This window comes from Physeter macrocephalus, chromosome 19 (assembly GCF_002837175.3).
Source record: "Physeter macrocephalus isolate SW-GA chromosome 19, ASM283717v5, whole genome shotgun sequence".
NCBI lineage: Eukaryota > Metazoa > Chordata > Mammalia > Artiodactyla > Physeteridae > Physeter > Physeter macrocephalus.
In genome coordinates, this window is record NC_041232.1 from 2,032,501 (window position 1) to 2,059,281 (window position 26,781).

Sequence of the window (26,781 nt, forward strand, 5' to 3'; positions counted from 1 at the left end):
GCTGAGTGTGTCCATCGTGGCAGTAACTGAGTGTGACATAGCTGGCACGCCACTGGCTTGCTGTGGAGATGTGGTGGTGGGGGCCCCTTGGCTGAGTAGTCACTGAAATAAGAGACTCATGTCCTGGAGCTTTGAAGCCTTATGTTTAGATTTACAGTGTATTGAATTACATTAAGGTCATAATTGAAGGTCATTGCCACTGGTTCCTTTGTGCAAGCTTGGAAAGTGCACTTCTGTCAAAATTAGTCACTTTGATACAGTCCCACAGGCAGGAAGTAGCTCTTTCAAATTATTAACGTCCCACCAGTTGCGTGGCTGGTATTTGACAGGGATCTCGTACTTTTCCCGTGAATGTCGGGCTCTACCTGCCGGGTTTCATTTTGCCTGGATGGGAGAGCCTAGAAGTGTTCCTGGCACAGAAGAAACAGTCGCGGGGTGACTCGCCGTAAATGGAGGGCTCAGGTGAAGGCTGCGTGTGTTCGTCATTTTGTCATCGAGGGTCTGGGAAAGTGCAGTTCCAGGGCCGTCAGGCCCCCCAGGATCCTGACCAGGGAATGGGAGCCCCCGCCCCCCTTACCCACCGCTCTGTGGCTGGACATCCACGGAACAATGGCTCTGGCTCAGGCTCTAGTCCTGTCTCTGACCTGTCTAAGGTCTGTCTGTGACTGGGCCCCTCTCAGCCTCTCTCCAGCCTTCCCTCCTGTCAAATAAAGCTGACGGGTCGGCCTGGCCCCCCCTCAGGGGCATCGTGAGGCTCTGGTCTCTGCTTCTCACTCGGGGCCTGGCTCCTGCTGTTCACGTGGCTGGGTGGGGTGTGCGCCTCTTGCACAAAGGCCTGCATCTTCCCTAGCATGCCTCCTCCTGTGTTCTGCTTTGTTGGGATTTTGAAGGTGACAATGCCCTGTGGAGGGGAGTGTGATGCGCCATTGGCAGGCCCCTGTCTTATGCTTCTTTGTCTTTTTCTTTTTAATTGGATCAGGTCATTTCTGAAAGCTTTGTGCTAACAACCGTAAACATCTTCATTTCTCGTTTAAGGCCCCCGTGAGCTCTGGTCATAGGCTGTCAACACCAATGTCATATCATGTGTGTGTCCTGCTATATAGAACAGATAGAGTATGTACGTTGGTGCCCTGACACTCTTAGATTTTAAGAAGTGTGGTGACACAGTTGTGGAGGGGAATGAACCGAACCATAATTGAGTACCTTCTGCCAGCTTCAGCACCATCCAGCGTTTCTTGTAATTCTCAGCAGGGCCCTGTGGAGTAAGCTTCCTACCGTAAGACTAGACTCCTAGACTCGAGCTTCAGGTGGTGTGAAGGGTGGGGCTGGGTTGAGCCTGGGCCTGTCTGACTCCAGAGTCCTCTGCTCTTCCTGGTCCACTGATGATTTGTTGAAGCAACCACCTGCCAAATCAAAATATTGTTTCTGTGTATTATATATAAAATAAATGTTGAAGAGAATGGTTGGGGATTGAAATGTTCTGCTTTTATCGCCCATAGGAAGGTTCAGCAGAGAAGGTTCAACAGTAGAATAAGCAATATAAGTCACAGACAGCATGCACCTTCTAAGAAAAAATTCAGACCAGTTTCCGGGTTTCTGTCGGCGCAGACTTGTTGCTGTCAAAGGGACTCCTCGCCTTGCTTCTGTGTGCCTGGCCCGGTGGGAGGCCTTTGCTCTGGTAGGAGCTTGTTTGCAGATGTGGAAGTGACACTGAGTCAGGGATTGGTCTCTTCTTTGTTGGAAGCCTGGGTTGTTCTCAAGGAGGGGTGCCCCTCACTGTGGCCTGGGACCCCTGGCCCAGGTGCCTGGTGCTCTCTGGAGGTTCTGTCTGTGGGTCCACGGGAGTCAGGTCCCCCTCACTCCCCCCTGCTCCTGGGACCCACACCCTGGCCGAGTCCCTAGAATTAGTAGCCTTTCCAGCCAAGCTCTGTTCCTGTTGCTTCCCTAACCACCCGGGGGGTTCCTTCCTTCTACAGCTCTGCCTGTGTCTCCCACGGGGACACCTATTCTCCTCTCCACCCCAGGGTCCATCCTCCCGCTCCCTCAGGGCTGGTGTCAGCCTCTCCGTGAAGCTGTTGGCCTCTGCTGTAGGCCCCCCACACACCCCCACAGGTCCTCAGAGCAGCTCCGCTCTCTTAACCCAGCTTCAACAGCCAGGAAGACCTTCAGCTTTACTTTCTGTAGTTCTTTAGGGGCGCATTGTGCCTTTTTCCATTTAGCAAATAGGAAATTACACCATGATATTAAATATGCCTTTTTTTTTTTTTTTTTTTGTGGTACGTGGGCCTCTCACTGTTGTGGCCTCTCCCGTTGCGGAGCACAGGCTCCGGACGCGCAGGCTCAGCGGCCATGGCTCACGGGCCTAGCCGCTCCGCGGCCTGTGGGATCTTCCCGGACCGGGGCACGAACCCGTGTCCCCTGCATCGGCAGGCGGACTCTCAACCTCTGCGCCACCAGGGAGGCCCTAAATATGCCTTTTTTAAAAACTGTTCCAGCGTCTCCTACCTTGACGCTTGCCGTCCATAGCGTTGATTTGACATCTAAAGCAGCCGTGACTCAGACAGCTGATTTTTCCTTTGTACGTCTGTCTGGATTTCATTTTTCATTTTTCTTTTTTGTTGTTGAAGTATGGTTGATTTACCGTGTTGTGTTTCAGGTGTACAGCACAGTGATGCAGTTATATATACACATATATATATGTTCTTTTTCAGATTCTTTTCTCTTATAGGTTTTTATAAAATACTGAGTATAGTTCCCTGTGTTATACAGTAGGTCCTTGTTGGTTATCTGGTTTACACATAGTATGTCTGGATTTCTTAAAGAGGACCATGGCCTCACACTGATTAGGAACCACTGGCTCCTGAGGGCTTCTCAGTGTGTGAGGATTACCCAGGGAGATTGTAAACAGTCGAATATCAAAGAAGGAAAGAAACAGAGACTTCGTTAATTCTTCCCCAGCTCAGATGTGTACACTGCATTGTGAGATGAGGGCGTGCTGTGTATAATGTGTCCTGCTCCCCATCTCTGCTCAGGGACCAGCGAGTCTCCTGCTGGGGCCGGGCCGTGTCCCCTGCTGGTGCCCGCGGGGCTGTCAGGCAGTGGTCGCTTGTGCCCGATGCCACGCTTTGGCCTAGAGTGTTGGTGACGCGCAGAGGTCCCCCTCTGGGCTTTGAGGAGTGCAGCCCTCTCTCTCCCTCGCCACTCACCCTGCCAGGAAGCCCACTCCCCACCAGAAGGGGGACGTGTGAGTGTCTGGTTCTCCTTCCCCGGTGTCTCTCTTGGCCTGTGAGCATTGTCCCATCTGCCTGAAGCAGCTGACCGACTGCTCTCGCAGAACTGTCGCAGACCTTTGTGGGGCGTGTTTTGTCAGTCCCCGTGGTTCTTGGCTTTGGTCTTCCCAACTCCGTTCTGGAGCTGGGCCCCTCTTTCTCCCACCATCCGTCGGACGTTCCAACTCTGAATCGATGTGGCCTCCTTGCCATTCCTTCTCCTGTTCTTCATCTTCAGTTACAGGCTGCAGTCACGCTGGAGGGTTTGTCAGGCCTTCAGATGAACCCGTCTCTTTCTTTTTTTTCTATAAATTTATTTGTTTAATTTATTTATTTTTGGCTGCATTGGGTCTTTGTTACTGCACGTGGGCTTTCTTTTGGTTGTGGTCCGCGGGCTTCTCATTGTGGTGGCTTCTCTTGTCGCAGAGCACAGGCTCTAGGCGCGCGGGCTTCAGTAGTTGTGTCTCGCGGGCTCTAGAGCACAGGCTCAGTAGTTGTGGCTCATGGGCTTAGTTGCTCCACGGCATGTGGGATCTTCCCAGACCAGGGTTCGAACCCGTGCCCCCTGCATTGGCAGGCGGATTCTTAACCACTGCACCACCAGGGAAACCCCTGTCTCTTCTCTGAATGACTTGAGTCGTTCTTCAGCTTGTTCTCGGTGGAGGCGTGATTGGCATTTCGGGCTAAACAGTTCATGTCTGCGGGACTGTCTTGTGCATCTCAGGACTTTGAGCATGCCAGCCCTCAAGAGTGTCAGTGGTTCTCAGCAGCTGAGGCTCTGGAGGGTGTTGGGAAGCTGGGTGGAGCAGTGTCACAGGCCTGGATTCTTGTGGGCAGGGCTCAGCACCGCCCTGTTGAGAAACTCCCAGGGGCTGCCTGGCATTCCCTGGAGAGATGACAGGACCGGATGGCCGGCTTGTTTGTCTTGGTTTCTCTTACTTCTGCCCACTTCTTGTTGGTTAGAACTATGCAAAGGCGCCTGCCTCATCATCTTTGCTGAGCGTCACTTGACAACGAAGTGACTTGAGCTTACCTGGTAACTGTGCTCCTGGTTTCCCAAGCCTCCCAGCTCTGCTGTCACAGCATCACCGTCTTCTCCGGTGGTGGGGGCGGGGCGGGGGCAGGGTTGCTGTCCTCCTCGCACCGAGCGGCTCCCGTCTTTGTTCCCGTGTCTCTTGATATCAGAGCATGATAGTTGCCCGCCCTGCACCCCTGCCAACACGTCCACTCTTCCCTGTTTCTTGAGCAAGGTTCAGTTTCTCACTGCCAAGTTACGGTGGACAGTCCTATCTGCCACGTTTTTGTAATTTCCTTTGAAATGTACCTTCTTGTGTTTATTACCCATACCTCGTGTTGTTAGTGTGTGGATTTCTGAAGCTGTAAAGTATATTTATAGATTATTTTAAAATTTATCTTGTCCTATGAATATTGAATCTATTCTCTGTTGTTTCTTCTTTCTTACTCTTTTTTTTTTTTTTTTTAATTTTTTGGCCTTGCTGCGCAGCATGCGGGATGCAGGATCTTCCCGAGCAGGGATTGAACCCATGCCCCCTGTAGTGGTAGCATGGAGTCTTAACCAGTGGACCACCAGGGAAGTCCCTGTTTCTTCTTTTTTGACTGTCTAATTCAATTCTGTCTGGAATTTTTTCCCATCTGTATTTGGTTTAAACATTTTTTAGCTTGGTAGGACTCAGTGCTACGGGACGTGGTCTCTTCTGTTTCTAGACAAGAATCTTACTCTAGTGCCTTGAGCCAAGGGCCGGGAAGGTCACAGCACATAGAGATCCCTGTTTACCCCAGAGCCTCGCCCCTCTCCAATCCCCTGCTTCCCATCCGATCACTCACCGGATCACTAAGCAGATATTGTATTTGCATGTGACTATGGGCTCCTGGGCTTCCTGACCCCTGCCGTGCGCCTCCTCTTTTGGAGCTTACATTCTGTTTGGGGAGTGGACCAGAGTGGGAATGTGGGTGTGAGATTTGTTTCTTCCCCTTCCTGAATCTGCCCAGGCTTCATAATCCCCAGGGGAGCCTTTCCGATGAGTCCTGGGCATTAGTAGGAGGACCAGCTGACAGCTGGCAGGTCGGGTGGTCTCTCAGGTTCCATGCTTCCCCTCCTGTCGGGCTCAGGAAGAGGGGCCAGGTCTCCCCTTCCCCCACTGCTGGGGCCATGGCCACTAGCATCTTCCTCGTGGAAGCTGAGCATTGCTTAGAAATGGAACTCATCCTCTCACTGTGCAGCTTGCTAAAAATCCCCATTTCTCTCCACCCCACACCTGCTAGACCAGAGTTGCTGGGCCTGGGGCCCAGGCCGACGATTGTGGTGGGCAGCTAGGGCTGGCAAGCAGCAGTCTTCCCTGTGGGAAGAGACTCAGCCTGGCCCCTGCCACCAAGCAGCAGCGTGTCCCACCTGTCTCCTCTGTGTGGTCACTTGACGTGCTGTCCTCCTCATCCTGCCCCGTGCCAGGCACACCTGTAACATCGGCTCAGCCCCCTTTCTCGGGACTCTTCTCCTTCCTTATCTCGTATCCCCCAAGGGGCCTTGTACACTGGCCATTTGATGGGAATGTGGGGTGCAGAGGATGGGGGGGCTGGTTCAGAGCCTCCGTGCCATCCTGCGCCACGGCACCAAACATGAAGGGGCTTCCTGGTTCTAGAGGGCTGCGTGGGCTGGACCAGCGAGGAGGAAGCCTGGGCTGTGGGACGCCATCCTGTGGGCCCTGCGGAGGAAGCAGGGCTGGGCCGGGTGGTGCTGTGGGGTTGCAGAGAGAGGCATCCAGGAGATGCGGAGGACGCTGTTGTGTTGTGGACAAGAGCCGGGTCGGGGCGTGGTGGGGGAGCACCTCACTCTAGGCTCTGAGGATGGAGGAGCATGGGAGACCCCGGGTGGGCGGGTGGCTGTGCAGTGGGTGGCTTGGGCCGTAACGCCTGTTGGACGGTCACTCGAGTTGTCGGGGAAGCAGTGGGAAATGTCAGGCTAGTGCAGGGTTGAATAACAAGTGACAGACAATTCTAGGCTAGAGACGGGACAGGGCCCTGATGTCGCCTGGCCAGCCGTGCTTTCTGGATGAAGTGGCGTTTGTATGATAACAACCCCTCATATATTTGCAAGGCGTTCTCTTGCTCATAGCATGGTTCCCCCTCCTTGTCTATATCTTTGGGTCTCAATGCCCATCTTTTGCAGCAGAGGAAACCGAGGCTTAGTGAAGTTTTCCATCCTCCCCCACACCCACTCCAGCCCCAGTGTGGGTCGTCGTGCCCCAGCCATGTGCCCTGTGGAGGGAGAGCCCTTCTGAAACTGCACTCCGGCATTGGGTGGAAAACTGTGGGTTTGTTTGCTTCTCTTCCCCAGTTCCATTCACTTTTACACGGAGGCAGCGCTTCATAGATCTGGGTTGGAAGGAGTCAGGTCTGCAGCACCTGACCTGTGCTCCTGCTGTGTGGGGACAGCCCATAGGGGAGGGGATCGTCCACTGGGGCTGTGGGTTCATCAAGGTGGGTGCTTGTCTTGGTCTGGGGTATGGGTCAAGGGGGCCACCGTGGCTCCAGGCCTCTTAACCAGGCCAGGGCATCCAGCCATGCTCTGAGATGGCCTTGGTGGCGGTGTTGGCACTTGGTTTAATTTGAGGGAGTCAGGAGGGATCTAACGTGTGGTGCTTTCCCCTATTTGACACCCCTTTATGCTTTGTCAATCAACAGGAGCTTGAAGAAATCCGCAAATGTGGGATGAAAAACTTCCGTAACATCCAGGTTGATGAAGCTAATTTATTGACTTGGCAAGGGCTTATTGTTCCTGTGAGTATTGAACACCTCCACTTCTTACCAGATTATTCTTTACGCTGATGTGTGTGCTGCAGGCTTCTCTCTCTTCTCCCAAGGCGGCTCTGACTCTAGGCGGCCAGCAGGTGCCCGAGGCGGCTGTCATGGAGGCTCACAGGGCAGGGCCGTGAAGGGGAGCCCATCTGGGCTCTGGTCGCCTGACATTCTGGGGTCCAAGCCTTCTAGGCCTGTGGGGGTTGGCCCGGAAAGGACGTGTGTCTGTGCTCCTGCTCTTCCCTGGCTTCTCTCTGCCTGGCCGCGTTTGTCCAGACGGGCCGCTTTCTCCGACCTCTCTTGGGAGGTAGCAGGTGTTTCCATCCATGTCTTCTCTTTGCTCTCCTGCCTGGGTTTGCGTCTGTGTCTCTAACCCTCTGGGCACCTGTGTTCCAGGTTTTACTCTTGGGACCCTCCAGTCTGTGCCTCCCATTGGTCTCAAGTCCCTTTGCCTAGTGGCCCCCCAGTGTTTCTCTGGGGCATCTGCCCCCACGCCCCACTCCCTGTCGCCCAGACTTCCTTTGGGTGCCCAGGCCCCCTCCTCACCGCGGCTTCCTGTGGCCTCCCTGCCCTCTGGTTTCCGCATCTGCTCTTTCTGCAGCCCTTTATCTCCCCCTCCGGAGGCTTGTCCCGCACTGACTCCAGCTGTGACCCAGGTTTCCCTGCCCTCCCAGAACTGCTTCTGGCAGCACCTGGCCCACGTCCTCAGCCCTGGCTCGGCAGGTCCAGCCCCGGCCCTGAGGTCCTCACTCCTGTCCTGTCACTTCCTCTCAACTCTTAGCCATGTCTCTTGTCCAGCCTCTCGCCTTTCTCTCGCTCTGTTTTGTCTCTTGGGGACCTTGCTTCTTCCAGTGTCAGGTCACTGGGTTCTTGCTGGACATGGAGGGGTGTGTCTTGGCCTCTGCTCCTGCCCGCTTGCCGGAGGTAGCCTTACTTGGACGTCATGTGCCTTCTGTGTCCCCGGCTTGCGACAGAGACCCTCTGTGCCAGTGACTCCCATTCCTTCCTGTTCTTTCCACCCCCCGCCGCCTCCTTTCATCCCTCCTGCCCGGTGCCTCACCCCCTCCCCCTGCGCCCCCCCGCCACCCGGTGTAAAATCTCTCCTTACAAAGAGATGGGTCACTTTGCCAGAGCCGAGCAGAGAGCACGCTGACTGGAGATGCTTCCTTCTTGACACTGGTTCTAGGTCATGCTTTTTTAACAGTCCCTGGAACTTGAACAGCAAATATTGGATTTGTAGTTTATTTTTATAATCATTTGGATAACTAAGGAAAGGTATGCTTTGTAGTGTTTCAGTGCACACCCAAAATTATAAACCTGGCAGCCTCCAGCCTGGTTTTGCCCCCAGCCCTTGCCCACTGTGGGGACCTATTAGATGTTGAGTGGAAGGATGGCCAAGACCATCTGACCCCAGGCACTTTCCTAATTGAGATTTTGTTTCCTACTGATAAAATAGGTGAATAGTTAAGATGTGGATCTTTTGAAAAATAATAAGAATGACCGGGACAGTTTTAAGCCGTCAGGCTGGGCAGCCTACCGTGGGAGCTCAGTAGCTGGCTCCAAGGGTAGGTGGCTGTCTGGCAGGCGCCTCCCTGGTGTCGCATCGGCAGAGCCTGTGGAATGGGCGACTTCTCATTGAGCCCCGGGTGGAGATGGCTGGTAGAGTCCCAGTGGCCTGTGCCAAGGCTCCAGGCAGTGTCTGGAGCACCTGGGGAAGCTGTGCCTGGAGACAGGGCCGTGGCCAGGGCTCCTCTCGCCCTGCTCTGCTCATGCTGCCTCTTCCTACTTCTCTGGCTTCCTTCCTGTGAGCACTGCCTGGGCCCCTGGGTTGGCGTGAGGAGAGTTTCAAGGAAGCAGTTGGCAACTACTCTGTCCAGGGTCCCCACTAGTACCCCACACCTGGGCCTCGGGTCTTCCTGCTCTGTAGGGGCTGGGTCAGCAGGGTGCCTTCTCCCCAAACTCACCTGGGGTCCATCCAGCTGGAGTGAAAGCAGGGCCAGGCTGATAAAGATGTGGCCCCTGGGAAGTGGGCCTTTACAGCAGGGTGCTTGCTGGTCCTGGGGAAGCCATCTGGCAAATCCACCCTGGTTGCAGTTCAGAGAGAGGGCAGGCCCAGTCCCCAGGGGGCGACAGCGGGAGCACTTCATCGTTACCATGGCAGTTCAGGTTGATTCCCTTTAAACACTGGTTTTTATATGATATTTTTCCATTTAAAATTCAGATGTAAGGTCTAAGGAAGAAAAGAATCCCATAATCCCATTATGAAGAAATTCAGTTTAGTGAATTTTTGGCACCTGCCCTTCAGGAACAGGGGCCTAGTGGTGAACCTTCTTGAGGCTTCTCTCGCAGTGGGCGTGTCCACCCCTAACCAGGTGCTCACATCCCCTTTAATGGGCCAGTTGCTAATGTCATAATGATGTCATAATTTTATCATTATTTGGTCATTGCCTTGAAACTCTTCATGAACATAAGTTTTAGTAACTATCCAATAGCCCATGTTTTATAAGTTACAGGTGTACAATATAGTCATCTTTATTTTAGATTCTGATCTTAAGATACAGTATTCTGTATTATATATTCCATTAGGATCAGGGTTGTACTATATATAAGGAAAAACCATCTGTAGGGCTATATAGGTTGTCAAATTATTTTCCAGAAAGGTTGTGCTAGTTTATACTCCTGCGGGTACTGTCTGCACAAGTGCCCACACGTGTCCTTGGCTGTTGTGGAGGTTGCTGAGCGTTGTTAAAGGGGGTTCTGAGTGGCACGTGCTTCAGCACCCAGGCTGTGGGGTCCCGCTACCCAAGGGGAGAGGCCCAGCCCTGCCCCTGACTGGAGGGGTGGTGATCTTGGGCCAGCTACACAGTTAGTCCCAGCGTCCTCACCTCTAAAAGGAGCGCTTCCCTTCTGGCTGTTGTAAAAGTTCAATAAGTGCACATGTTAAATGCTTAGTCTCACTCAGGGGCTCTCTGGAACGCTGTTTGCCCATATCTAACAGAGGATCCATGAAACAACACGCAGAAAGAAATTCTTGTCAGTTTGATAGGTGCAGAAGTTCTCAGCTTGATTTGTGTCTTTGTCCCATTTGGGCTGTTGTATAACAAAATACTAGACAACTGAGCTTAAAAGCAACAGAAATTCATTTCTCATAGTCCTGGAAGCTGTAGGTCTGAGATCAGTGCTAGTTGGGTGAGGGCCCTCTTCTCACGAGTCACAGGCTGTTCCTTGCGTGGCAGAAGGGGCACCAGTCCCATTTGTGAGGGCTCTGCCCTGGTGGTCTAATCCCCTCCCAGAGGCCCCACCTCCCCACACCATCACCTTGGGGTGGGGGTAGGTTTTTGTTTTTGTTTTCTGGCTGTGTTGGGTCTTCGTTGCTGCACGCAGGCTTTCTCTGGTTGTGGTGAGTGGGGGCTACTCTTTGTTGTAGTGCGTGGGCTTCTCATTGTGGTGCCTTCTCTTGTTGTGGAGCACAGGATCTAGGTGTGCGGGCTTTCGTATTTGTGGCTCACGGGCTTAGCTGCTTTGCGGCATGTGGGATCTTCCCTGACCAGGGCTTGAACCCGTGTCCCCTGCATTGGCAGGCGGACTCTTAGCCACTGCGCCACCAGGGAAGTCCGGGGCAGTAGGTTTTGACATAGGAATTTGGGGGGACACAAACATTCAGACCATAGTAATTTGTATTTAAAATTTTGTTTTTGCAGTTGAAGGTTTTTTCACTTATTTATTGACTGTTTATGTCTCTACAGTCTGTTATCTAATAAGGTTTTAGTATGTTTGTCGAATTGCAGGAATTCTGTGTATTAATCCTTTGTGTCTGGGACAAATAATTTTCAGCTTAGAGTTTTCTTTTAAATTTTGTTTATTCAAAATTCCTAATTTTAAAGTTTCTCTTTTAAAAAAGTTAAAAATTTTGCTTCATCAATTTTTTTTGTTGTGGTAAAATATATATGACATAAAATTTGCCATTATAGTACTTTTTAAGTGTACAATTCAGTGACATTAATTACAGTCAAAATGTTTTGCAGCCATCATCACTGTATTTCCAAAACTTATCAAACAGAAATTCTGTAGCCATGAAGTAATAACACTCTGCTCTCCTGCCCCCAACCCCAAGTACTCCCTAATCTACTCTCTATGTCAGTGAATTTGCTTATTGTAGATATTTCACATAAATGAATCATATAAAATTTGTCCTTTTTTATCTGGCTTATTTCACTCAGCATAATTTTTTCAAGGTTCATGTACATCATACCATGTATCAGAACATCATTTTATGGATACATAATTTTCTTTTATATGTCTACACCACCTTTTTTTTTTTTTTTTTTTTTTTGGCCTCGCCTTGCAGCATGCAGGATCTTAGTTTCCTGATCAGGGATCGAACCCATGCACCCTGCAGTGGGAGTGTGGAGTCTTAACCCCTGGACCGCCAGGGATGTCCCAGTGTACACCACCTTTTGTTTATCCATCTGTTGATGGGCGCTAGGGTCGTTTGCACCTTTGGCTGTTGTGGGTGATGCTGCTGTGAGCGTTGGTATGCAGGTATCTGCCTGAGTCCCCATCTTCAGTTTTTCGGGGTATATATGTAGAAGTGGAATTGCTGGATCACATGGTAACTCTGTGTTTAACTCTTTGAGGAACTGCCAGACTGATTTCCACAGTGGCTGCACCATCTTACATTCCCACCAGCAGTGCACAAGGATTCCAGTTTTTCCACATCCTCACCAAAGATTATTTTCCTTATTTTTTTTTTAAGTTATAACCTTTCTAGTAGATGTGAATTGGTATCTCATGGTGGTTTCGATTTGCATTTTCCTCATGATTAAGGATGTTGAGCATTTTTCAATGTTTTTATTGGCCATTTGTATATCTTTGGGCGAATGTCTAAAGTTTTTTAACCCCCTCTTTTAAAAAAATTTTTATTTATATATTATTTATTTTTGGCTGCATTGGGTCTTCATTGCTGCTCGCGTGCTTTCTCTAGTTATGGAGAGCGGGGGCTACTCTTCATTGCAGTGCACGGGCTTCTCATTGTGGTGGCTTCTCTTTGTTGTGGAGCATAGGCTCTAGGCTTGTGGGCTTCAGTGGTTGTGGTACACTGCCTCAGTAGTCGTGGCGCACAGGCTCAGTAGTTGTGGTGCACGGGCTTAGTTGCTCTGCGGCATGTGGGATCTTCCTGGAGGGCTCGAACCCGTGTACCCTACATTGGCAGGCGGATTCTTAACCACTGCACCACAAGGGAAATCCCTTAAAGACTTTTTTTTTAAGAGCAGTGTTAGGTTTGCAGCAAAATTAAGAGGAAGGACAGATATTTCAGGTATACCCCCCCCCACATAGTCTCCCCCATTATCAACATGCCCCACAAGAGCCAGGCATTTGTTATAACTAATGAACCTATGTTGGCACACCATAATCACCTAAAGGGCACAGTTTACATCGGAGTCACTCTTGGTGTTGTACATTCTGTGAGTTTGAACAATGTATGACATGTGTCCACCATTAGAGTATCATATAGAGTAGTTTCACTGCCTCAGATCCTATGTGCTCTGTCTGTTCAATCCTTCCCCATTCCTGGCAAGTACTGATTTTTTTTTTTAACTGTCTTCATAGTTTGGACGTTCAAGACTGTCGTATGGTTGGAATCATACAGCAGCTTTTCAGATTGGCTTCTTTCGTTTAGTAATGTGCAATTAAGATTTCATCGTGTTTTGATAGCTCATTTCTTTTTAGCACCAAATAATATTTTGTTGTCTGAATGTGCACAGTTTGTTTATCCATTCACCTCCTGAAGGACATTTTGATTGCTTCCAAATTTTGGCAGTTCTGAATAAAGTTGCTATACACATTCTGAGTTGGGTTGTTTGTCTCTTTGTTTTTGAGTTAAAGGAGTTCTTTATATATTCTACATATTAAACCCTTACTAGATATATAATTTGCAGATATTTTCTCCCATTCAGTTGGTTGTCTTTTTACTCTCTTGACTGTGTCCTTTGATGCACAAAGTTTTTAATATTCATGAAGTCTATTTTATCTATTTTTTCTATGCCTGTGCTTTCAGTGTCATATTTGAGAAACCATTGCCAAATCCAAGGTCATGCAGGTTTTGCCCTGTGTTTTCTTCTGAGAATTTTTATAGTCTTAACTCTTGAACTTAGCTCTTTGTTCCATTTTGAGTTTTTTTAAATGGTATAGGGTAAGGGTCCAACTTCATTCTATTGCATGTGGATGTACAATTTTCACAGGACCATTTGTCGAAAAGACTGCTTTTTCCCATTGAATGATTCTGGCATCCTTGTCAAAAATTAATAGAGCTAGATAACTAATAAGGACCTACAGTGTAGCACAGGGAACTCTACTCAGTACTCTGTAATGGCCTGTATGGGGAAAGAATCTAAAAAAGAGTGAGTATACATATAACTGATTCACTTTGTTATACAGCAGGAACTAACACAACATTGTAAATCAACTATACTCCAATAAAAATTTAAAAAAATAATAGAACATATATGTGAGGGTTTAATTAATTCTGGACTCTCAATTCTGTTCCTTTTTATATTTATTTATTTATTTATTTGGTTGCACTGGGTCTTAGTTGCAGCAGGTGGGCTCCTTAGTTGCAGCTCTTAGGCTCCTTAGTTGCAGCATGTGGGCTCCTTTAGTTGAGGCAGGTGGGCTCCTTAGTTGCGGCTCACAGGCTCTTTAGTTGCGGTATGCATGTGGTATCTAGTTCCCTGACCAGGGGTCAACCCGGGCCCCCTGCATTGGGAACATGGAGTCTTATCCACTGCACCACCAGGGATGTCCCTCAATTCTGTTCTGTTGGTCTGAATGTCTGTCCTTATGCCAGTACCATACTGTTTTGATTACTGTAGCTTTGTAGTAAGTTTTTTTGGGGGGGGGAACTTTTATTACCAAGCTTCATTTCCTATAAATCCTACTTGGTGTTTTTCTCCTGTTTCCCACCCTGTTTTAAATTTATTTATTTATTTATTTATTTATGGCTGTGTTGGGTCTTCGTTTCTGTGCGAGGGCTTTCTCCAGTTGTGGCAAGTGGGGGCCACTCTTCATTGCAGTGTGCGGGCCTCTCACTATCGCGGCCTCTCTTGTTGCGGAGCACAGGCTCCAGACGCGCAGGCTCAGTAATTGTGGCTCACGGGCCTAGTTGCTCTGCGGCATGTGGGATCTTCCCAGACCAGGGCTCGAACCCGTGTCTCCTGCATTAGCAGGCAGATTCTCAACCACTGCGCCACCAGGGAAGCCCCCTGTAGTTAGTTTCTGAAATCAGGAAACGTGAGTTCTCCAACTGTGATCTTTTTCAAGATTGTTTTGACTATTCAGGGCCCCTGTGTAACTGAGCAGGACCCTATGGGCCTTCCCAGAACAGACCCCTCCCCCATATCCTCTACTTTAGCTCCTCCCTGAAGTACCTAGATAAAAGTATCTGATGCACATTTCTTGAGTTGTTTTACAGTTGCTAAAACCACTACCAAATGGAAGAAATTAACTACCTGATGACCATGAGTAGGGAGCTCCCAGACCTACTGGCGCCTAAGGATTGATAATGTTAACTAACCCCTGTGACTCTACCCTGTTACCTCACCATCAACCAATCAGAATTGTGCACAAGCTGATTACATACCCTGGGACTTCCCTCCCTCACCTGGCCTTTAAAAATGCTTTCCTGAAACCCATTGGGGAGTTTGGGTGTTTTGAGCACTAGCTGCCCTGGACTCCTTGCTTGGCACCCTGCACTTTCCTTCACCACAACTCAGTGTCAGTAGATTCGTTTTACTGAGCGTGGGCAAACAGACCTAAGTTTGGTTCAGTAACACCTTGAGATCCCATATGAATTTTAGGATGGGTTTTTCCATTTGAAAAAAAAATTATTGAGGTTTTGATAGAGATTATATTGAATCTTTAGATCACTTTGGGTAGTATTGTCATCTTTACAATAGCAAGGCTTGCAGTCCAGGAACCCAAGATGTCTTTCCATTTATTTAGGTTTTCTTTAACTTCTTTCAGCAGTGTTTTGTAATTTTTGGTGTACAAGTTTTACACCTCTGTACTTTTCAGCTCAGGATGAAAAAACAAAACCAAAACAAAATCGTAGCCTGGGTCACTTGAAACAACAGAATTCAGTTTTCTCACAGTTCTGGAGGTCAGAAGTCCCAGACAAGGTCTGGCAGTAATCAGTAATCCAAAACCTCCCAACAAAGTAAAGTTCTGAACTGGATGACTTTTCTTGGTGAATTCTACCAAACATTTAAAAAATTAGGTTGGTTTCTGATGAGAACTCTTCCATAGCCTTCTTGTTGTGTCCTCATGTGGCCTTTTCTCAGTGTATGGGGAGAGAGAGCAAGGGTGCTCTCTTTTTTTTTTTTTTGGGCCGCGCCACGCAGCCTGCAGGATCTTAGTTCCCCGACCGGGGATTGAACCTGTCCCCTCAGCAGTGAAAGCGTGGAGTCTTAACCACTGGACCACCAGGGGAGTCCTGGGAGCTCTCTTCTTTTTAGGATACTGATGCTGTCAGATCAGGACTCTACCGTGTGACACCATTTAACCTTAATTACTTCCTTACTCTATCCACACTGGGGTTAGGGCTTCAATATAAGAATTCGGAGGGGACACAGACATTCAGTCTGTAACAGCCACCTCGGTTAAATTTATTCCTAGATATTTTACTCTCTTCATTGTTACTATAAGTGGAATTGTTTCCTTAATTTCCTTTTTGGATTCATTGTTGTTCACTGTTAGTGTACAGAAATGCAACTGATATTGGCCTGTTGATTTTGTGTCCAGGAACGTTGCTAAATTCATTTTTTCTAACAGTTTGTGTATGCGTAATCTTTAGTTTTCTATGTATGAGATCAGTTCATCTCTGAATAGAGGTAGTTTTGTTTCTCCCTTTCCAATCTGGATGCCTTTTCTTTTTCTTGCCTGATTGCCCTGGCTAGAACTACCAAATATTGTATTGAATATAAGTGGCAAAAGTGGGCATCCTTGGGACTTCCCTGGTGGTCCAGTGGTAAAGAATCTGCCTTCCAATGCAGGGGACGCGGGTTCGATCCCTGGTCGGGGAACTAAGATCCCACATGCCACGGGGCAGCTAACCTCCATAACACAACTACTGAGCCCACGCACCTCAACTAGAGAGCCTGTGTGCTGCAAACTACAGAGCCCATGCGCCGCAACAAAAGATCCCGCGTGCCACAACTAAGACCTGACTCAGCCAAAAAAAAAAAAGTGGGCATCCTTGGGAATTCCCTGGCAGTCCAGTGATTAGGACGCAGGGCTTTCACTGCCGGGGCCCAAGTTTGATCCTTGGTTGGGGAACTAAGATCCCGCAAGCTGTGCAGTGCAGCCAAAAAATAAAAAAATGTCGGCATCCTTGTCTTGTTACTAATTTTAGGAGAAAAGCTTTCAGACTTTCACCATTCAGTGTGACGTTGGCTGTAGGTTTTTCATGTTGGCTGTAGGCTTTTTTCATGTTGAAATTTCTTTCTATTCCTAGTTTATTGAGTGTTTTCATCACAAAAGTGTGTTAGACTTTGTCAGATGCTTTTCTGCATCAATTGAGATGATCTTTTTTCCTCCTTCATTCTATTAACATGGTGTGTTGATTGATTGATTTTTGTATGTTGAACTATCCTTGCATACCTGGGATAAATCGTACTTGGTCATGGTGTATGATCCTTTTAATATGCTGCTGAATTTCAGTTTGCTAGTATTTTGTTGAGGATTTTTGCATCAAAATTCATATACTTTTCTAATAGTGTCTTTGACTCTGATATCAGGGTTATGCTAGACTTGTGAATGAGTTAGAAAATGTTCCCACCTCTTCAGTTTTTTGAAAGAGTTCAAGAATGATTGGTGTTAATTTTTTTAATGTTTGGTAGAATTCACCAAGAAAAGCCATCCAATTCAGAACTTTACTTTGTTGAGAGGTTTTTGATTACTGGATTACTGATTCAGTTTCTTTACTACTTATAGGTCTATTTAGATTTTTTTATCAACTCAGTTTTGGTAGATTGTGTGTTTCTATGAATTTGTCCATTTCATCTAGGTTATCCAGTTTTTTGGTGTACAACTAACTGTTCATAGTATTCTCTTGTAATCCCTTTCTATTTCTATAATAAATGTAATGTTCCCACTTTCATTTCTGATTTTAGTAATATGGATTTCCTCTCTTTTTTCCTTAGTCTAGCTAAAAGTTTGTCACTTTTGTTGATCTCTTCAAAGAACCAACTTGTTTTCATTGATTTTTTTTTCTCTATTTTTTTCCTGCACTGTTTATCTCCTCTGTAATTGTTATTGCTTATTTCTTTCTTCTGGTTTTGGGTTCAGTTTGTTCTCTTCTCATTTTTTAAGGTATTCAGTTAGATTATTGATTTGAGATCCTTTTTTTTTTGTTGTAGGCATTTACAGCTGTAAATTTTTCTCTGGGCACTACTTTTGCTGCATCCTTAAGTTTTGATGTCTTGTGTTTTATCATCTCAAGGTATTTTCTAATTTCCCATGTGATTTCCTTTTTGACCAATTGGTTGTTTGTGTTTAATTTCCTCATACTTGTGAGTTTTCCAGCTTTCCTTCCATTATTGATTTCTAGTTGTATTCCATAGTGGTCAGAAAGATATTTGTTGCTCTTCTGTCTTGTTCTGTTATTGAAAGTGGGGTATTGAAATCTCCAACTATTATTTTATAACATATTTCTCCCTTCAGTGCCATCAATTTTTGCTTCATGTGTTTTGGTTCATAATTTGTTAGTTGCATATAGGTGTATAATTGTCATATCTTCTTGATGGATTGAACCTTTTACCAATATATAATGTCCTTTGTGTCTTGTACTTTTTCCGTCATTTACTTCTAACCTCTTTGTGTCTTTGTATATAAAGTGAATCTCTTATAGGCAGCATATGGGTGGATTGTGTTTTCTCATCCTTTCTGGCAGTTTGCATCTTTTAAGTGGAGAGTTTATTCCATTCACATTTCAAGTAATTACTGATAAGAAAGTATTTGCTTCTGTTATCTCTTTGTTTTCTGGATGTCATGTATGCATTTTGTTCCTAAATTCTTCCATTATTGCCTTTTTTTGGGTATTTAGTTGATTTTTTTTGTAGCGTATTATTTTGATTCCATTCTTTTCTGTATGCCTGTTAGTTATTTTCTTAGAGGTTACCTTGGGGATTACAATTAACATCTTAATGTTTTAACAACCTAGTTTGAATAATACCAACTTAATTTCAGTAGTTACAAACACTCTGGTCCTATATGTTTCCATTACCCAGCCCCTCATATTGTTACTGTCGCAAAGAGAAGTTAAAAACCCAAAGTATAATAACCAATAATGTTGGGTTTTATATTATCTTGTATAGTTTCTTAACCATTTTTCTTTATTTCTTTTTATGGCTTCAAGTTACTGTCTAGTATCTTTTTGTTTAGCCTGAAGACTCCCTTTTGTATTTCCTTTATAGAACATCTACTAGTGATGAATTCATTCCCTCTTTCTCTTTTAGATTTTTTTTATCTGGGAATATCTTAATTTTGCCACTTTTTTTTTTTTTTTTTTAATTTTTTTCTGGCCATGCCACACAGCATGTGAGATCTTAGTTCTTTGACCAGGGCTCGAACCCGCTCCCCCTGTAGTGGGAGTGTGGAGTCTTAACCACTGTACCACCAGGGAAGTCCCTCATGTTCTTCTTCTTCTTTTTTTTAAAAATTATTTATTTATTTACTTATTTTTGGCTGCATTGGATCTTCGTTGCTCCACGTGGGCTTTCTCTAGTGGCATTGAGTGGGGGCTACTCCTCGTTGTGGTGCTAGGGCTCCTCATTGCGGTGGCTTCTCTTGTTGTGGAGCCGGGCTCTAGGTGCACAGGCTTTAGTAGTTGTGGTACACGGGCTCAGTAGTTGTGGCTTACGGGCTCTAGAGCGCAGGCTCAGTAGTTGTGGCATACAGGCTTAGTTGCTCTGAGGTATGTGGGATCTTCCCGGACCAGGGCTCAAACATGTGTCCCCTGCATTGACAGGCGGATTCTTAACCATGAACTGCCAGGGAAGTCCCTCGCCTTCATTTTTGAAGGATAGTTTTTGCTGACAGTCTTTTCCTTTTAGCACCTTGAATGTATCCTCCCACTGCCTTCTGGCCTCCATGGTTTCTGGTTAGAAATCAGTTGTTTGCTGCTTTCAAGTTACTTATCTTGCTGCTTTCAAGATTATCTCTTTGTCCTTTGATGATTTGACTATATATCTTGGTATGATCTCTCTGAGTTGATCCTGCTTGCAGTTCATTGAGCTTTTTGGATGTGTAGATTCATATCTTTTATGGAATTTTGAATGTTTGGGGTCATTATTTTTTTAAATATTCTGTCTGCCCCTTTTCTCCTTCTTATCCATTTGTGGGCCCCCATAATATGTGTGTTGGTGTGCTAGGTGATGTCCCATATGTCCCTATGCTCTGTTCACTTTTCTTCATTTTTCTGCTCCTTAGACAGGATAATTTCACTTACCCTAACTTCAAGTTTGCTGAATCCTTCTTTTGCTTGCTCAAGTCTACTACTGAATTGCTCTAGTGAGTTTTTCATTTCAGTTATTGTACTATTCTCCAGAATTTTTGTTGAGTCCCTTTTTATAATTTCTGTGTCTTTATTGGTGTTCTCATTTTGTTTAGACATTATTTTCCTGGCTTTGTTCAGTTTTTTTTTTTTTTTTTTTTTTGCTTTGTCGGGTCTTAGTTGTGGCGTGCTGGCTCTTCGTTGTGGTGAGCGGGCTTCTCTCTAGTTGTGTGTGGGTTTTCTCTTCTCTAGTTGTAGTGCGTGGGCTCTGTAGTTTGCAGCACTTGGGCTCTCTAGTTGAGGTTTGCAGGCTCAGGAGTTTTGTGCAGGCTTATTTGCCCCACGGCATGTGGGATCTTAGTTCGCCGACCAGGGATCGAACCCACATCCCCTGCATTGGAAGGCAGATTCTTTACCACTGGACCACCAGGGAAGTCCCTGGTTTTGTTTAGTTTTTTGCCCATGATTTTTTTTACCTCTTTGAGCATTTTTTGGTGTGTTTTTTTGTGTTTTTTTCTGCCACACAGCTTGCAGGATCTTAGTTCCCCAACCAGGGATCAAATCCAGGCCCATGGCAGTGAAAGCGCCGAGTCCCAATCACTGGACTGCCAGGGAATTCCCTCTTTGAGCAATTTTAAGACAGTTGATTTTAATTCTTTGTCTGGTAAGTCTAATGTCTGGGCTTACTCAGAGATAGTTTTCGTCGCTTTTTTTTTTCCTTTAAATGGGCCATACTTTTCTGTTTCTTTGTATGCTTTGTGATTTTGTTGTTGCTGTTGAAAATTAGACATTTGAATATTATAACGCGGAAATCAGATTCTCCCCCTTTTTGCGGTACACAGGCCTCTCACTGTTGCAGTCTCTCCCGTTGCGGAGCACAGGCTCCGGACGTGCAGGCTCAGCGGCCATGGCTCACGGGCCCAGCCGCTCTGCGGCATGTGGGATCTTCCCGGACCGGGGCACGAACCCGTGTCCCCTGCATCGACAGGCGGACTCTCAACCACTGCGCCACCAGGGAAGCCCATGGGTTTGCTGTTCTTGAGTGTTGAAGGCTTCGCTTGTGTTCCACCAGTGTTTTGACTGAAATTTCCTTGAATGCTAGGAGCTTAAAGTCTCTCAGTCTTTGCAGATTGGCTCTGTGCTAGGGTACTTCTTGAACATGTAGCCAGGCCAGTTACATTTCTGCCTTCTTCACTTCCTGCTTTCCTTGAGCCTATGGTTAGCTGGTGGTGAAAGCTTCAGATCTTCTCAGTTCTTTTCTTAGCGTGTATCCTGTCCTAGGCATATTTCTGACTTTCTCAGCTCCCCAGTGTACCTGGGTACTTCTGAATGCCCTGATATCCCTGGGTTTCTCTGTGGCTTTTCCTCCTTGGCTTTATATAATCTGTTGTGTCTCACCTGCCATCCTTTGCTGTAGGCAGCTGTGAGTTTTTCATGGCCTTACAGTCTTTTATTTATTTGGCTGCTCCGGCTCTTAGTTGTAGCACATGGGATCTTTGTTGCTGCATACAGGATCTTTAGTCGCAGCATGCGGAATCTAGTTCCCTGACCAGGGATCGAACCCGGGCCCCCTGCATTTGGAGTGCTGAGTCTTAACCACTGGACCATCAGGGAAGTCCCCTACAGTCTTCTTGAGCAGTTCCTGTGCTTTTCCGATGCTCTGTGGGTTCTGAGCGAGGCAAAACAGATGAGCACCTGTGTCAGCCCTCCGGGTAGCCCTGGACCGGTTAGAACAGACAGACAGTAATTTGTGAATAAGGTCTTCTCTGCTTCTCTGGAATGGAGGGCCCGGGTCCCACATGGTAGTCAGAGGTGGCCATCATTCACCCATCTTCAAGATGCCTGTCGACCAGCTAGGGAGGGGCCTGGCTAAGGGCAAGTAAAGTCGACACAAAGCTTTCCTACTGTGTTTTAGTTGCCTTTTTCTTGATTTTGCATTCACAGCCAAAGGTTGCTGTAAACCTTTGACTGTTTTCCAGAATTCTGACAAAGTTGGTTCTGACGGTTTCTGCAGTATTTTGTTTGTTTCTGTGGAGGGATGGGAGTTTGGAGCTGCCTGCTTTGCCATTTTGCTGATGTCACACCCTAAATTTTTCTCTTTTAATCAAGAATGAGTGGATTTCATTAAAGGCCATATTACTGTCAATTAGGTTTTGTGGTGTGGGTTTTCAAAGTGGCCTGTTAATTAAGCCCCTCATTGCTTTCTGGATTAATTCCCCCTTCATTACAATGGACTGTTTTTAAATGTTCCAGTGTATTAAATTTCCTAGTCTTCAGTGTGTTTGCATCTGTGGTCATACGTGAGATTGGATTGTGTTTTCTGTGTTTAGTGGATTTTGATAGATGGTTATACTGACTTCATGTATCAAGAAGTAGAAATTTCATTCTTTTTTCTGTGTTCTGATTTGCTAATTTTTGCTTTTATGGTAATTTCTGTTTTTATGTTATGTCTTTTGTTTTCCTTGGTATTTGTTTGCTCTTTGCTCTTTTTTAAAATTTATTTTTAATTTATTTATTTTAATTTATTTGTTTTTGGCTGCATTGGGTCTTCGTTGCTGTGCATGGGCTTTCTCTAGGTGCGGTGAGCGGGGGGCTACTCTTTGTTGCAGTACGCAGGCTTCTTATTGCGGTGGCTTCTCGTTGAGGAGCATGGGCTCTAGGCACGCAGGTTCAGTAGTTGTAGTGCGTGGGATCAGTAGTTGTGGCTCGCGGTCTCTAGAGCACAGGCTCAGTAGTTATGGCACACGGGCTTAGTTACTCCGTGGCAGGTGTGATCTTACCGGATCTGGGCTCGAGCCCGTGTCCCCTGCATTGGCAGGCAGATTCTTAATCACTGCGCCACCAGGGAAGTCCCTCTTCGTTCTTTTGTAACTTGATGATTTGAGTGCTTAGTTCTTTGTGTGTAGGGGGGTGTTCATCCCCAGTTGAGTTCCTTTCTTGCCTGGGCTGCTCCCTACCCATGTCATTGTCACCCTGGACTTACAGGGGTGCTGCTGCTGGTTTTACCTTTTATTGAGAAGGTAAGACATGCACACGTGACAACGTTTCAACGACAGTGTCTTTCTTCTGTCTGTGCCTCTGTCCCTCATTTGTAAAAGGAGCTGGTAAATTTAAAATGCCTGCCCCTCGTCAGTGTGTAGTCAGACTGCCCTGGATTTCTTTGCCTTTGGGCTTCAGAAGCACAGACTTGGGAGTCAGCTTTGTACTCCTGAGGCCTTGCATCTCCAAAGCTGTGTCAATAATTGTTTTTAAAATGAAATTGAGTTTCGTGGAGAGGCCTTGTACCGCCCTGGTGGTCATTCCACCAGCCTGTTGGGAGAGGACGCAGTCTCTCTGCCTTCACAGTGTCTCTGGCCTCTGCACTAGCCCCAAGGCTCACGCACCAGGTTCTGCTGAGCAGAGTGCTTTTGGGAATGAGCCTCAGGTACACCAATCACATCCCATTGCAGAAGCTGCAACTGCCTTTGCCTCTTTGCAGGCCATTCCGTCTCACAGGTTCTTTGAGCACCTCGCAGGCCCTGGCTCCCCAACCTGGGCTCGGGCCCCAGCCTCTTTCGAGGAGCTTTTGCTCCCCTGTCCTGGGGCTGGGCTGCTCAAAGCCGACAATTGTTGAGGTAAATACCTGCTTGTTAACTTTCGGAGAGAGAGGCCTCCTCTTCTGCTTGTGAAGCCGTGTGTGCCCCTTCCAACTGGCTCATCCTCCTGCACCTGCATCTTCCTGACACTCTCCATTCCCTGGTCTCAGTGAATCACTCCCTCCTCTCTGTTCCCTCCACTCACCATTCATAGTAGTGAATAGTGGCTTTTGACTGCAAGTAAGGAAACCCCTTACTTAGCGTGGCTTTGAAAAGGGAAAGTTGCTGCCCCTGACAGAGTCCTGTGGCAGGGGCTCTGGGCTGGCCATCCAGCGGCTCGGCGAGGGGAGAGCACAGACCTGCCTGGGCTTCACGGTTTCCCGGAAGAAAGAGACCGTCTCTTCTTTTCTCTCTCTCTCCTTGAACTTTTTATTTTGAGATAATTGTAGATTTTCATGCAATTGTAGGGAATAACACAGAGATTCCCCAGTAGCCTTCACCTGTTGTGCAACTGTAGTGCAGTGCTATAACCAGGAAGTGGACCCTGATCAGTCCACCAACCCCATTCAGACTTCTCCAGCTGTGACACGTGTGTGTGTGTGTGTGGTTTGGTGTGACCAAAAACAAAGACGCCCATCCCAGGGGCCCACCACAGACCCCTCCGTCCTCATTATCCAGAACCAGGATATATGGCCACCCCTGGTCTGTTACTGGCTGAGGTGTGGGCAGTACCATGATGGACTGTGCTGTCCAAAAGGAGTATACTGCAAGCCACAGCCATGCTTTTAAATTTTCCAGAACTCCCATTAAAAATGAAAATGAGGGAATTCCCCGGCTGTCCAGTGGTTGGGACTCCGCGCTTTCACTGCTGAAGGCCCGAGGAGGGTGTGGGTTGGATCCCTGGTCGGGGAACTAACATCGAAGGAAGGAAGGGAGGGAGGGAGGGAGGGAGGGAGGGAGAGAAGGAAGAAGGGAAGAAGGGAGGGAGGAAGGAAGGGAATGAAACAGGTGGAATTCACTTTGGTAAGTATTTTACTTATTAATACAGTATATTAAAAATATTCTTCTACATGTAATCAATATAAATAATTATTAACTAAATAGTTTATTCCTTTTTTTTGCACAAAGTCTCAAATCCAGGTGGTATTTTACGCTTATAGCACATCTAAATTCGTAAGAGTCCTGTTTCAAGTACACGATAGGCACTTGAGCTGGTGGCCACCATATTGGATGGGACAGGTGTAGACCATTCAGGATTTACCCCTGGTTCACAATGAGGGGGCAACAAGGACGGAAACAAAACTGGGATTTTGCCAGCAAGGAGACAGCGGGGAGCAGCCGTTGGCTGGACAGTCCGTTGGGGTCAGCTGTGGTCCAGCCCCCCTCTCTTTGGGGCTCCTCAGAGGGCTAATTCTGCTTTATAACTGGTGGTGTGGATGTCGTCTCAGCGAGTTCTGGTTCAGGCAGAGACCTTTATCTGTTACCTTCCCACTTCCTGTCCCTAGCACTGTGCATTACAGAGTAGGCGCCCCACAAATAGTCTGTAAGTTATTTTATTTGTAGTTCTCAGAGAGCCTTGGAAACTACATTTTGGTGTGTGCAGGTGGCTTATTCGTGCCGGGCTGTCTCTGTTTCTTGTTCATTAGATTCCAGTAGCCACCTTTGTCATTGGGACAACCTCAGGCATTTCTAAACCTCTCCAGGAGGGACAACACTGTCCTCAGTCGAAAACCCTGTTTCTGAGTTAGCTTTGATTTCCTTTTCAACGGTTTCATTGAGAGTCACAAACCCTGCATTTCATGCATTTAAAGTGTACAATTATTCAATGGCTGTTAGTATATTTGCAGAGTTGTTTCTCCATCACCACAACTTTAGAACATTTTTTATTACTCCTCAAAGAAACCTCCCCTTGTTAGCATCACCCCCAGTCCCCCAGGCGTAGGCAACCACAGATCTACTTTGTAGATTTAGCTATCCTGTATATTTCATATAAATGGAATCATATAATATGTGACCTTTTGTGTCTGGCTTCTTTCCTTAGCATAATATTTTCAAGGTTTATCCATGTTGTAGCATGTATTCGTACTTCATTCCTTTTTATTGCCAAATAATATTCTGTGGTAATAATGGATATATCATAGTTTACTTATCCATTCACCAGTTGATAGGTATTTGGGTTGTTTCCACTGTTTGGCTCTTATGAATGATGTTGCTATGAACATTTGTGAACAGGATTTTATGTCGACATGTGTCTTCATTTCTTTAGGATATTTAGGAGTGGGGTTGTGTGTCCTGTGGTCGCTTTATGTTTTTGGTAAGGAAGCGTTTGGGTCCAGACGCTCTTCAGAGTGCAGCAAGTTCTCGCCCGGCAACGGGGAGGGGGTAAGGAAATTGTGCCGCGTCTGATGGTGGAATACGCTGCAGCCCTAGCGAAGGCCTGGGCGGGCGAGGGGGTGCTGCCAGCAGCAAACCGCATGCGTGTGTGTGCAGGAGCGCCGCGTGCCAGGGCGCTGGCCCACACTGCACGTTTTCTACAACAGACAAGGAATTCTCCGACGTTAGTAGCTCTGTGGCTGGGTCTTAGAAAGCGAAGTGTGATCTTCCCCACGTGTGGGCGGGCACAGGCTGTGCGGCTAAGAGCACCGCCCTCCCAGAATCAGGATCCCTTGACCAAGGAGCGTGCTGACTGCTGTGTGCCGCAGGCTGTGTCGTGGACACGCTCAGCCCTTATCCTGGGGCGGAATGTCTAGTACTACTTTTTTGGTGTGAATGTTATATTTCTATGAGAAATAACAATAAAGCTACTTCTTTTCTTGAAGGGAATGTGAATCATGCCGTGAAGGGTGCCCATGAGTTCAGAGGAGGGAAAGTTCCTGTGGAATTCCGTTTTATTGGAGACGGCGATTTTTTTTTTTTTAATATTCAGCATGCTTTATTGTGTTTTTAAGAAATCATTTTGAAACTTAGTGACCAACCTAATTTCTTTAGTTTTTTTCTTTGTAATTTATTTTACGGGAGTGTAGTTGATTTGCAATGTTGTGTTTCTGGTGTACAGTAAAGTGATTCAGTTATATACATGTATGTATTCTTTTTCATATTCTTTTCCATTATGGTTTAGAGATTGTGATTTTAAATTTAGGTGTAATTCAGAGGGTAGTTTGGTCATGAAAGATTGGAAAATCTGTTCTAAAAATACTTCCACAAATGTTTATTTTCAAAGAGAAAATGATGGAATTTTTTAATGTCAGAGTATTCATTGATAAAGTGCTGTACTGTGAAAAATCCTATGAACCCAATTGTTGGAAACAGTACAAAGAGGTCATCTTCAGAAAGCAGAGTTAGCAGATGATGACTCTGCTCACTGCGCAGACTTGGTAATTCAGGCAACCATGAAGAGATAAGAGAGAATGAACACTTAACAGTTACAGGGGGTTGAGAAGACACAGTCTGTGCTCAGAGGCCAGGAGCTTTTCCTGCCTTTCCACCAGGCCTTCTAGTGGACTGTGAAGGTTAGAGCGCAAGGAAGCCCACCTTCCCATCCCTCTGTAACTGGACCCCGGGGCAAGCAGCCTGA

At 46.8% G+C, this 26,781-nt stretch overlaps 1 protein-coding gene and 1 non-coding gene across 2 annotated transcripts in view; one reads left to right on the forward strand and one right to left on the reverse strand.

The window, feature by feature from the left end:
- Window positions 1-1,522: 1,522 nt before the first annotated feature.
- UBE2L3 (ubiquitin conjugating enzyme E2 L3) overlaps window positions 1,523-26,781 on the forward strand; it is a 33,991-nt gene continuing 8,732 nt past the window's right edge. Inside the window, exons 1-2 of the mRNA XM_028480210.2 lie at window positions 1,523-1,678; window positions 6,969-7,064. Coding sequence (XP_028336011.1) covers window positions 1,556-1,678; window positions 6,969-7,064 — 219 coding nt within the window. The 5' untranslated portion in view covers window positions 1,523-1,555. The remainder of the gene's footprint in view (window positions 1,679-6,968; window positions 7,065-26,781) is intronic.
- Window positions 21,174-21,246, reverse strand: TRNAW-CCA (transfer RNA tryptophan (anticodon CCA)). The gene has a single exon. It is a non-coding gene; the product is annotated as a tRNA-Trp (tRNA).